Genomic DNA, 12,575 nt, shown 5'->3' with positions numbered 1-12,575 from the left:
AGTTTAATTTTCAGACATAACCCCCATTTCCCAGCCTCTCTGAAGGTGACAATGATATGGAGGTGTCACACTCAGCTAGATAGTGATCCCCTGCTGGTTGCTTTGGAAGCAGCACTGAAGCTCAGAAGAGAGGGAGCCTTGGTATGGGATTCAAGCTGCTATTTCAAAGTTCACTGGGGACTGTAGGGACCTTTGGGGAACAAAACTTGTGTGGAAGCTCAACACTCAGTCTTAGCTAGAACAGAGGGGCACAGAGAAATTCCACTGTGAATGTCATTTTTTCCCTGGAAAGAAAGTCTTATGGCGATATAACTCATCCAGACAAATATTTGAGCATATATCCTCTTCCCACAAAAACATGACAGGGAAACGAGGTATTTGTTAATTTGGGAGAGGCATCTGATTGGTATATTCAGTGATAGAAGACCAAGGATTCATTTCATTTACTGTTATATAGGAGTTTTGAAATAATAGAACTGTAGGGCTGGAAGGGAGGTCACCAAGTCCAGCCCCCTGCACTGGGCAGGACCAAGTAAACCTAGATCCTGACAGGTGTTTGTCAACCTGTTCTTAAAACCCTCCAATGATGGGGATTCCACAATCTCCCTTGAAAGCCTATTCCAGAGCTTACCTACCCTTAGAGTTAGAAAGTTTTTCCAAATACCTAACCTAAATCTCCCTTGCTGCAGATTAAGCCCATTACTTCTTGTCCTACCTTTAGTGGACATGGAAAACAACTGATCGTTGTCCTCTTTATAACAGCCCTTAAAATATCTGAACACTTATCAGGTCTCTACTCAGTCTCCTTTTCTCAAGACTAAACATGCCCAGTTTTTTTAACCTTTCCTCATAAGTTAGTTTTTCTAAACCTTTTATCATTTTTGTTGCTGTCCTCTGAATTCTCTCCAATTTATCCACCTCTTTCCTAAAGTGTGGCACTCAGAATCGGACAAGTTATCCAGCTGAGGCCTCACCAGGGATAAGCAGAATGGGACAATTACCTCCCAGGTGTTACATATGACATTCGTCTTACTATATCCCTGAATGATATTAATCTTTTTTGCAACTGCATCACATGTTCAAATAGACACAGGTTCATTAAGCTGAGAAAGTCCATAAGGCAAAGTGCTAACTGGGAACAGCTCAGGATGACTGAGCAGCACAAGATAAGTCTAAGTTCAGGAAAGGGCAAAAAAGAAGCTACTAAAGAGGCCAGTCTTATCCCCCATATATATTAGAATCAGAATAATTATTTAGAAGTGACCCTGAATCACAGATCCCATCCACCAGTGAAGGTGGTTGAGGACACATCCAATAGTAATCCAATGCTACATTTGACTTTAGCCAGGTCTGGCAGCAGTAGAGAAGATGAACTAATTGTAGGATAGGTTGTCAGTATCTTCTATTTCATCTAAACACAGGGGCTTGAAGTACAGCTTGTTCATCCTAATTAAAATGAGAGTGTTGCACACAAATAATTTCACTTGGGAAAATGATGCAGGAAAATCTACTTTAATAGCCAAAAAGAATGACAAGCATGAGTTATGGCTGAAAAATGTTTATACACTTCAATAAAGTAGCAACCAACAAGTGTGGAGTATCACAATTCAGACTGGCAATTTGAAGAAGCCAACCACAAATGACATGGAGGATTGCCCGAAAGAGCCCTTCACACTCTCTAGATTCTTTTATGTGGCTAGGTAAAGGATACCTTGCTTTAGAGTTTCAAGCACTCAATAATAAATTCTCTTTTGGGAAATATAAATAGAAAAACATTAAAATATTATGGCAATACTTGTCTTTGTAAAACTTCCTTTGATGACTTCTAAAAAGCTTTTGGTATTGATGCCTGTTTTTGCAGATGGAACTAAAATATTAATCATGTTCACCTAAACCTAAGGACTCAATGCTATAGCTACCCCACAAAGGCATCTCCCAATGGAGTTCCCATACAAATAGGCTGCTGTTGTTTCCCTAACATAGTATTAGATCCTTACTGCTCCATGTTTCAAAGCAGAGAGCAAGCAAAGAAGTGGTTTGAGAGGAAGATCACGCCATGTTGGAATCCTCACTCTCAGCCATAGCAGCCTCCACCTGCTCATCAGAGGTTCTTCTTCCTTTTGCTGCGCTGGACTTCTTCTTCTTCCTTTCCTTTTGTTCCAGATTATTCAATGCAAGCTCTTCACTCTTCTGGGTGATATACCTTAGCTAACAACAGAGAAGTAATCAGTCATCTGCTGGGGTCTCAGCTTGTTCACACACCCTAAGAAAAACAAGCTGGCCAACTTCCTGTCTACAGACAGAAACATTCCACACACCAGTAGGGCCAGGCACCAGCTGTCTTATTTTTTGGATAAAACCTTCATTCTCAGTTGGATTTCTGTAGAAACGTCTTAGAGAGCCGAGATCCCAGTGCTGGATCAGGGCCTTGGCTTTGATGTTGTACCCTGTTCCCTGACTAGCACACAGTAACAGCTATGTTTACACAGATTTGTAGTTAGCACAGTTGTGCTTCCAGTATGGAGAGAGCACAATAATCTTGTTTCTCCTCACAGACACTCCACACCCAATTAAGTTATACTGCATCTGGTAGTTAGGAATATAAAATGAAGCTCCAATCCTCACCAATTCTTCTGAGATGGACTTGTGTCACATGTTCCACATGGAAGGAAAGAATTACCCAGATAAGGCTAAAATTAGCAGCTGAGGCATGCTTGCAGAAAAGTGTACAAGCTTGCACAGAAGTACCTGTTTAGATTGTAAACTCCTCAGAACAAGGACTGTATCTCTGGTTTCTGTGCCGTGCCAAACACACTGTTGGTGCTTAACAAATACTTGTTCTAATGTGAAGGATTTATGTTCTCTTCCTGATGAAGTTTAGATGCTTACCAGGATAGCTGTTACATGTAACAGCTAAGTTATGTGGAATGGACATTGGATCTCATACAGGCCATCATATGACAGAATATTTACAGAAATCTGGGAAGAATAATCTCCACTTTACTGATGCGTTAGGTCATTTAGCAGCTTTGACAAGTTTTCCCTGACCCGAAACTCAAAAACATAACGACAGAAAAAACAAAAGAATCTCTTTCCAAGTCTGAAGATATCGTAACATGTTCATTGGGGGTTATGTTCTGTACCTGGAGCCTCATCAGATTTGCTGTATCTAGAACATGGCTGATGCTCCAGCTGTAATCAGATCTGCGCTACTATACTGAGGAAGAAATGTCAAAAACTAGAGCAGGATGAAAAAGAAATCAAACTGATCGCCAAGGATGCTGGTTGGGAGATTGGTCTTGCCAGCCCACCATCCATATCTTTTTCTGGGTTATAATTTAACAGCAGTTGTTAATTTCACCGCCTATTGTTTTGATGCAGATGCTCCTAGAATATTCATGTAATTTATTAGGAATAAAATGGGGGGAGGGGAGAGGGAGGGAAAGGTGTTAATCTCACCAAAGAGTTGCTCCTCCTGGCCAAAAGCTTCACATCTTCTGAATTGATTACAGTTCGTTTTCCATGCCTGCATGAAATTAAAAAAAACAACCAGTTTTCAGTATGTTTGGTGAGATCTGTAGCAAAGGGGTGTTAAAAACACTAAGTAAAAAAGTCTGTACACCTAACCATGGGCTCTCTCACCTTTATCTGAACATCTTAGAATGAGATAGATCAGCAAGAGTTCCCAGCCACTCTTATTGATGATAATAGGTGATATTTAGACAGCACTTTTCTTTTTATCCAGGGGTCTCAATGTTCTTTACAAAGATGGATATTATCCCGATTTTGCAACACCCCTTAGGGTGCTAACATTTCACAGAAAACATAAAAAGAAACAGTCCCTGCCACAAAGATCTTACAAGTTAAATTGATGAGGAAAACAGGCATCAAGCATTCAAACCACTTGTCTAAAACTCACATAGTGAATCAATTTCAGAATTGGCAACAAACCCAAGTGGTCTGGGTCCACAGATTCTGCTCTAAGCCATACTCGTTTGCACCCAAGCAGTCTCCTAAAGCTCTGCTGTTCTTGAGATAAACTCCCATGTCCCCACCTGAAAAGGGTGGCAGAGTCCATGGAACATGTTAAAATGGTTTTAAAGTCCTTCCTGGAGGAATGTATCCAAAAAATAGCGATGGGAAACTGTACCTCTGCAACTAGACCCCTCACGTGCAGAATTCCACAAAGATCAATTATGTCTCCAGTCCTATTCACCTATTAGCCATTACGAGAATTGGTAAGATGACATGGACTCCAGCGCCAACAATACGCAGATGACACAGCTCTACTTCTCCTTCACCACATGTGACTGTACCACCACTGCTAAGATGGCCCAGGGCTTTGATTAAATCAGCTCATGGATGAACAGATGCTGGTTGAAGCTGAACCCAAGCAAGACTAAGGTGATGCTGGTGGGAAGAGGAAAATACTTTGAGGAATTTGCAGTTATGGTGCAGTCTCCTTTGGTTGATAGTACACAACCATAACTGGACAATTTGAGCCATTGTTTAGGAGTGCTCTTGAGTCCTCACTGATGCTAAGCTCTCACATAATAGCATCTATGAGAAACATTTTCTACCATTTCCAGTTGCCTATGTCTGGGTCCTAGCTAGTCACTATTTCTAACTCTGGGTCTAGAGGTCTGAGTTTAGGAGTGTGACCTAGCTGACATTCTTCCTTGGGATGTGGGATGCTGTAATCCAGCTGCCTAGACCCTGAAACCAGTGGCTTAGACCTCCTAAGCCTCCCAGTCACTCACACATGCACTCTGAGAGTTGCACCTGAGCTGTGGGAACTTTGGCTTTCAGTTTACCCCCTTCGGGGACAACATGGCAGAAAAGCAAGGAACACAGACTCAGAAAGGAAGTTCTTAACCACAGAAACTTCTCTCTTAAGGCAGTTGAGAGTCCAAGATCTTGGAAAACAACAAAAAGTCCCGAGACACACCCTCCTATCATCTGATCTCACTCTTCCTGCAAGTCTTCGTTACACACTGTGACAGTCGACTCCCCTGCACAAAAAAGGACCTTGCTCTTAAATAGGACCTCTATCTCTCTGCCACATACTTACACTCCAGACCCGGGAGTCAACTTTGCCCCTTTCTTGTGGGCCCCTACGTAGAGAGACTACTGTTCCATGGGGATGTGCCAGTAATTGAGACAATCAAAATCGGCAGCCTTAGGTCGCAGTCTTGATGGCTTTTCAGTCCTTCAATGAGATGTTAAACACTTTTCCCGGGCAGTGAGCATGTCCAGGATTGTGCAATCACAGCACCAAATATTTCCATACATAGTATGAAATAAGTTCATAATCTGACATGGACATATCCCATTCTGTCACACTCACCATCATCCACTTCAAGTGCAAGGCACATTTCTTCAGCTAGCCGCCACTATCACAAACAGAGTTGCATGCACATATTTGTTTAAAAAAAATCTACACAACACTACACACAATTTCCTCTCTAGGAAGAGAATGAGAGAGAAAATGAACCACACATGACGGATGTTAGTCACATCACTTAATGATTTAATGGAAGGTGCTCAGATTCTATGGTGATGATGGCAATAGAAGACCCTATATAGAACTGAAAATTGGCACCTCAAACAATGCAGCTCCCTCTAAACACCATCTTAGATTACTGGGTCAGTTTTGACCCAGAGTGCCACCTACCGAATCCCCAGCACCTCTTTAAGCTCCCTAGTTCAGCTGGATAAGGCACCCCCATACTGCTAAGCATTCAGAGCTTGTGAGTCATCTAGTCTCACTCATGTAGATGATAATGCATTTCCCTGTCATCTAAAGACACTGATTTAAAGCTATCACTTGCAAAAAAATAAACCCTTCCAGTGACCCAGAGGAAGAAGTGTGCTGGCAGGCAGCCACACAGGCAGATGATGTAACACTAGGAGGGGAAGGCCTCTTGAGAGGAAAGAGAGGCCTGAAAGAGATGTCCCAGGTAGCACAGAACAAGGTGTAAGACAAGAGTGAGGAGGCTACAGAGGGGTGTTTAGGAAAGAAGCCTTGGAAGAGCAATGAGAGTAAAGATGTAAATATGGGTGAAGTTGTGCAGGGTCTTGATGGAGGGGACAACAAGCTTGAACTTGATTTCAAAGAAGTGGGATTCAAAGAGGGGAATGACACAGTCCCAACAGCTGGGAAAGGAAGGCAATTTTAGCAGTAGTGCTTTGTACAAGCAGAGGAGTGGCAATAAATGAAGGGCTGTTGAGAGAGCAAAGATACAAGGATGCTTGGGCACTTCATGTTATAAGAGTTGAGTTACAGATACCCATCAGTTTAAAGCAAATACACAGATGACCCAAAACAGAGATTTAAGATCCCCAGGGTTTTTGCATACAGAAATAATACAATAGGGAGGATGGACTGTTGGCACCAAACCTGACTTGTTAGTACAGTGAAAAGCTTCAGCCTCTTCAGTCCTCAGTCATTCAAATGGTTTCATAAAAACTTTCAATAGCAAAATAATTTTCTGTTACCCACAGTTCTAATTGAACAGATGAGCATAAATCACAGGCACATCACACAACAGAAGTTTTACAAGCTTAAAGCCAACTACTATTAATCCGTTCTTCAAGAACTACTATTGCTAATAAGCACAGCAAAATGATAACCTCTGACTGTGGTTACTGTGCTGTATTTATCCAGACACATGCATGCAATTACATTAGAGAGAACACAATTCACACACAAGACTACATTCAGGAAGCAACTTTCAATACTAGGCTTTATTATCCTCTAATTTATTTATTTTGTACTGTGTATGTTTTTTTTCTTTCCTTGGTACAAACTGACAAAGCAATTCTGAGGCCTTGGCTACACTGGCGCTGTACAGCGCTGCAACTTGCTGCGCTCAGGAGTGTGAAAACACACACCCCCCCCCCGAGCACAGTGCTGTAAAGCGCCAGTGTAATCAGCCCCTGCAGCGCTGCACGCTCCCTCGCAGCGCTGCTGCACGCTCCCTCGCAGCGCTGCAAGCTACTCCCCTCGGAGAGGTGGAGTACTTACAGCGCTGCGAGAGAGCTGTGACGCGACTACACTCGCGCTTCACAGCGCTGCGTGAATCCCCAAGTGTAGCCAAGGCCTGAGACCAACAGATAGGAGGGGGAAAACACAAGCCACAGTATTATCCAGAGTACTTAAGACATTATTCACATCCATTAAAACAGTTTCTGAGTCAAGCACTCAGCAAACTTTGGAAAATGCCCTGACAGCTTTGAATCAACACTACCAATACAGACAGTGCACTCAGATGAAAAAAACATTAAACTCTTGACCCCAACCAAACAATGAACACTGAATAAAAGCTACATTCTAATTCAGCATGGCTGCAGTAGCTACAATCGCCCACCAAATGAAAAGCAGGCTGGGCCCCTTGAAAAATGCAGAAAGTACAGGCACTCTCAAATACAATTGGATAGGAGGATAGGAAGGAGAGGTCATTCTGTATCCAAATATGTTACTGAATGGAGAGCAAAAAAACAAGACTTTGTAAGGATTAAGTGTTCTTGCAGTACCTACCTTGCAAACATTTCAAGGTCTTTTGCAAAATGTTCTGAAAGAAAAATTTTAAAAAGACATATCACACAGTTAAAACACTTTCTAAAGTCAACAAGATGAAATCTATTTAATTTCTATAGCAATTATGGTGGCCAATAATAACGTCTCATGTACAGAACACCTTTTGACTCAAAGCATTTCAGAAAATACATACAAGCGACAACGCTTGAAATGTCACCATTCTTAGGAATGAAGGGCAGCACCCATGCAAACAAGCAGAGTAAAATATGATGCACAACAGCGTGGGGATGTGATGGATATTTTTGGATAGGGACACCAAGGCAAGTCTCTGTGTATGATTATATAATAGCAATAAACTTCTACTCTTACAGACATTGCCCTGGGATCTTTTACATCCATGCAGAGCAAAAAGGACCTCACCCTTTTAAGGTCTCAGTCTGAAAGACACAAACAGCATTATACTCAACTTATCTACCTTGGAAGCATGATGGGTTGCGTTGTTCTGCTAGAATTTGAAACTGTGGTCCCATGAGTTCAAGTATTGCAAACTTGAATATTAGACCCTTAAGCCATCTACTCTGGCCAAACACCTATGGATAATCTCAAGTGATTAATGTTTATAAACCGCTGTCAGTGCTAAACATTATTATGGTTTCATGTGATACTGCTGGAGAGGCCCAGTCCACATCGTGGCTCTATGGCAGAAGTTGTACCTGGGAAGAAAATGACACCTTTTGGGGCTAATACCCAACTGTTACAAGAAAGTCCTGTGCACACAAAGTAGCCATGGCCTTGTTTTTTTTAAAGCATTCCACTAATTGCATTTATTTATTTCAAAGACTAGATATAAAATGGCAGTGAAGGCTGCTGGACCATTATACATGATAATTTCTAGTTAAGGGGAGAAATGAACAATAAGCTGACTTAGTAAATAAACCCAGGTCAGAGAGATGCTAAGCAAGCATAAGCTTCCCAGATGGCGCAATAATTTATATAGCAGTTATCGCGCAAAACCACCTGAAGCATTTTCAATTTACTAAAAAAAAAAAAAACCAAAAAAAAAAGAAGTGCAGAAAACACTATTTCAAGAAACTGAATAGCTGCACATACAATAAGAAAGGCAAGCTTCATCCCTGCAGTCAGAAAAGGCACTCTCTGCTTTGTACTATCAGGCATCAGCCAGAACAACCATGGAACCATTATCATATACATATATCTGGAACCATTATCATATACATTCTTGACCAGTTTCTTAATGTGGGCCATTTTGTTGCATAGATGAGGCCATATCTGAGGTTTCACAAACCTTGTGTTAAGTACCCCCTTCATGCCAGGAAAATAAAGTTAATATTTCTTGTACTCTTTAAAAGTGACCCAAGACACAGTCTAATTCCAGTTCTATTTTTTAAAAAGCACTTAATCTCCACTGATTGTTCCTGTGTACAAATATAGACATGTATGGACATACCACATTGCCTAAAGGTGATCTCTGAAATAGCTGCAATGGTTTGTTTGCTGAACTGAATGCCTTTGTCTTCTGCAACTTCTTGGCACAGACAACCAACAGTGTAGTGAACTGCAGCCTTTAGCCTCTGAAACAATCCAAAACAATTACACAGTTGACTTTACATACCAATACACCATCTCTCACGTAAATTATAAAGAAACATTCACTGACTGAAAGGATAAAACATACATCATTGTTTAACAATACAGAACAAAATTATTGCAACAGCACATTAATGAAGTGTGTAGTGCCATAACTGGGTATGATGCTTTAAAATAGACAAAAATGGATTCCCTTACCCGTAAGGGGTTACAGTCTAAATTAAATTGGAAAAAAACAAGATGGGAAAGGATAAGAGAGTCAATATAAAATATATTGGGAAAGGTCTATGTCCCTTAAGGATATCAAAGACTTTTAAACAAATTATTAATATTTATTATTAAAATATTCAAGTAATGAATGTTCAATCAAATCACAGCATCAATGACACCTTGCCCTTTGCTTTTCCATTACAAATTACCTATAATAGTTTCTGTTTACTTAGGTTTGAAACCAACACTTTTTTTTTTTTTTTTTTAAGTTCACAATGAGCTCAGGCCACCTTTGTACAACTGATCTCATTTGTACTATGTCTGTGTATACAAAAGTAAATCCTATTTATGGGCCTGATCCAGGGAGATGCTTGGCATCTTTACGTCCCATTAACTTCAGTAGGAGTTGCAGATGCTCAGCAGCTCCAAAAACATCCTTAGGGCCTGATCCATCTGGCAAATACTTAGGCCCAGATCCTCAAAGGTATTTAGGCTCCTAACTTTCAATTATTATTTCAATTGACGTTAGGAGCCTAAATACCTCTGAGGATCTTAGCCTTATATGCTTATATAGAGTTTGCTACTCTGAAGAGTCTATGAGATTACGCACAGTACTAAGCACTGCAGCAGGTGGCAGGCAAGTGGCTGAAGAATCAAGATTTGAGTGGAGATGTATGCCCTGTCCAATATCCATAACTTAATTTTGTGGGAGAGAGCCAGAAAAAGCATAATAATCATATAAATTAAGGATAGCATCTTTGGTGCTCTGAGGCCTTCTCATACTGTTGAGATGTACTCATTTTTAAATGCTGGAGTTTTTTTGTTTCCTCTGGACAGTTTGACTCAAATTTGATTCTTCCATTAGGCAACTAAAAATTTAGCAACTCGATTTAGGTTTAGGGTCTTCCAAAAATGTACAGTGAATTATATAACCTAACCATTTACTGCATTATAGCATGAAAGAGGCTAGTCATGTATCAGTTCAGATACTGGCATAACATTATTTGCACATACCCAGTCCAGCATAGAAATGTATGGGAGGAAGATAGTAGAGCAATATCCCACAGTGGAAGTGGGTGGGAAAGAACTGGAGGGGACACCATAGCTCTAGAAGGGGGTTAATGACACTTTATAGGGTATAGAGATTTTTCAAAGGCACAAATGGGAATTCTCCCCCTATATAAAATACCCTCCGCTGGGGGATCTCCAGTCTCTAAATGGGGGTGTTGAATAGCATCCATGGGGATGGATGGGGAGGGGAAAAACAGAGCTATTCCCAAGAGCAGGTTGGGGGGAGGGGAGGAAGGCAAGAGTTAGGGAGAGGGAGCAGAGTTCCTGCAGTTGGGTGTGGTGGAGGAACATGACCCAAGGAATGAGCTGGGAGAGGCCATCCCAAAGTGATGGGAAATGCGGGCGGGGGGGCTCCTATCCCAAGGGGATTGGGGGGAGGAGGTGAGGAAGGAGCGCCCCAGGGTGACTGGGGGAAAGGGCAGCACCCTTAGGGGCTGTGTATATATGGGGGGGGGGAAGACACACTCGGGGCGGTGCTGCCACCCACGGGATAAAAGAGAGGGGCGGCCATTCCCCTCCGCTCCTGACAGCAAGAGGCGCCCCGGGACGGGGGTCACCTTACCCTCTACCTGGGTGTGTAAGAGGCGCTCGCGCTCCTGCTCTCCCAACGGCTCCATGGCGCGCGCCCAGCCGGCTGTCGCCCGCGACCGACGGAGCACAAATCTCCCGCCCACGGGGGGCGGGGCGGAGAGGCGGCGCCGCCAGCGGGCGGGATACGGCGCTGACCCGGCCTGGAGGAGAAAGGTGGGAGGGGAGCTGAGGTGGGAGGGATGGTGTGAGAGGAGCAAAGGGCCAAGGAGCTGGGGGGCGGACGGGGAGCCCGGGGCCATAGGGGGTGGGGGGGGAAGAGGCGGAAGGGAAAGGGAGAGAAGGGAGCATAGGGAACGTTTTTGTAAAAAAATCCTCTGGCCATCTCTATAGCTGTCTAAGCCTTTACACTGTCTACAGAACTCTTGGCATCAATCCTAGCCAGTAGCAGTAAATGCCACAGCTTCATTCAAATAATTCCGTGTTATAGTTGTTGCTTGTAACAGTTTCCTTGAATGTCACCTGGTGCCTGTATTGAGAGAGAAAAAGGAGCCCTCAATTTACCTTCTCGGCCCCATGTATTGTTCTGCATGTTTCTGTGATATCCCCCCTTTCATCTAATCTTTTCAGTCTCTACCCATTTCCATTGCAAGGGTTTTTCCATTTTTGTCTTCGCCTCTTTTTCCACTGTAAAACTGTCTTGATTCAGATACACTTTAACTAGCCACTAGATGTCAGCATTTTCCTACACAATCAATGTTGATGATTTCACACCATGAATTATTCTCCTCTGACTCCTGAATTTTCATTTTAAGAAAGCATAAAGGTTATAATGCCAACCAAGAGTGGCGCACTAATGTGTCCCAAAGAGTCTAAATAGACAAGACATACATAGGGTGGGAAGAGGTATAACACAAGTGAACAATATGATGTCTGCAAACATCATGTTAGTTCCATGTTTGTGTGTTTGTTTCTTTGGTGGGGAGGTTGGATTTAGCTAGGGGGGAAGTGAGGGACACAGGGCTAGGGATGCACAAAAGGGGCAAGTGTGGAGAGAAGCTGAGATGAAGACACTGTGAGAGAGAGGAAGTGGAAGGGTTGGAGCAAACAGGCAGTCAGCACAGGGCAGAGAAAGTCCAGTCAAAGCTGTAGAAAGTTCTCCAAATATTCCTGCTTTGGCTGCTTCACCTGTACTGTCTGGAGTCTTTGGCAGGCTCCTCTCTGCTGCCCACATCGGGGAGGGACAGGCATTACCTGGGTCCTAGTGCCCAATAATGTGGGGCATCTCCCCTGCACAGTTCCAGATACAGAGGAATCAGGGGAGAGGGGTGGTCCAGGCTAGACCCCATTTTACTCTCTCCCTCCAGTTCAGCAATCCTTGCTTTGGTGTCTTCTGGCCCTACCTGCTGGGGTCTCTGACTGGCTCCACTTTGCAGCCCACATGTAGGGAGGGGAGGCACCACCTAGGTCTTGGTGCCCCCCCACAAGGGGGGCAGGTCTAGATCCAGGAGAATGCACAGTTTTGGGTCTATGGTTGTGCTGAGGAAGGGGGGAGAGAGAGTGGCCCTGGCTGTGCCCTATTTTACCCTGTCCCCCCAAGGCAGCAGTCCTTTTTTTT

At 43.0% G+C, this 12,575-nt stretch overlaps 1 protein-coding gene across 1 annotated transcript; it reads right to left on the bottom strand.

The window, feature by feature from the left end:
• Positions 1 to 1,496: 1,496 nt before the first annotated feature.
• Positions 1,497 to 11,115, bottom strand: LOC117867962 (centromere protein S-like). The gene is made up of 5 exons (XM_034753481.1): positions 10,999 to 11,115; positions 9,009 to 9,132; positions 7,541 to 7,574; positions 3,460 to 3,526; positions 1,497 to 2,208 (listed from the first exon to the last, which is right to left on the bottom strand). Exons 1-5 carry the CDS (start codon positions 11,044 to 11,046, stop codon positions 2,050 to 2,052), a joined length of 432 nt encoding a protein of 143 aa, XP_034609372.1. The 5' UTR covers positions 11,047 to 11,115; the 3' UTR covers positions 1,497 to 2,049.
• Positions 11,116 to 12,575: the final 1,460 nt, after the last annotated feature.

Source organism: Trachemys scripta, chromosome 19, assembly GCF_013100865.1.
Source record: "Trachemys scripta elegans isolate TJP31775 chromosome 19, CAS_Tse_1.0, whole genome shotgun sequence".
NCBI lineage: Eukaryota > Metazoa > Chordata > Testudines > Emydidae > Trachemys > Trachemys scripta.
The sequence above is the reverse complement of the archived record's forward strand: the minus strand, read 5'-3'. Positions and strand labels throughout refer to the sequence as shown.

Coding starts and splice junctions, on each gene's coding strand:
- LOC117867962 (XM_034753481.1), bottom strand. CDS start 11,046: ATGGAGCCGTTGGGAGAGCAGGAGCGCGAGCGCCTCTTACACACCCAG. Junction 9,133..10,998: donor AGCGCCTCTTACACACCCAG/GTAGAGGGTAAG, acceptor GGATTGTTTCAG/AGGCTAAAGGCTGCAGTTCA. Junction 3,527..7,540: donor GACCTTGAAATGTTTGCAAG/GTAGGTACTGCA, acceptor AATTTCATGCAG/GCATGGAAAACGAACTGTAA.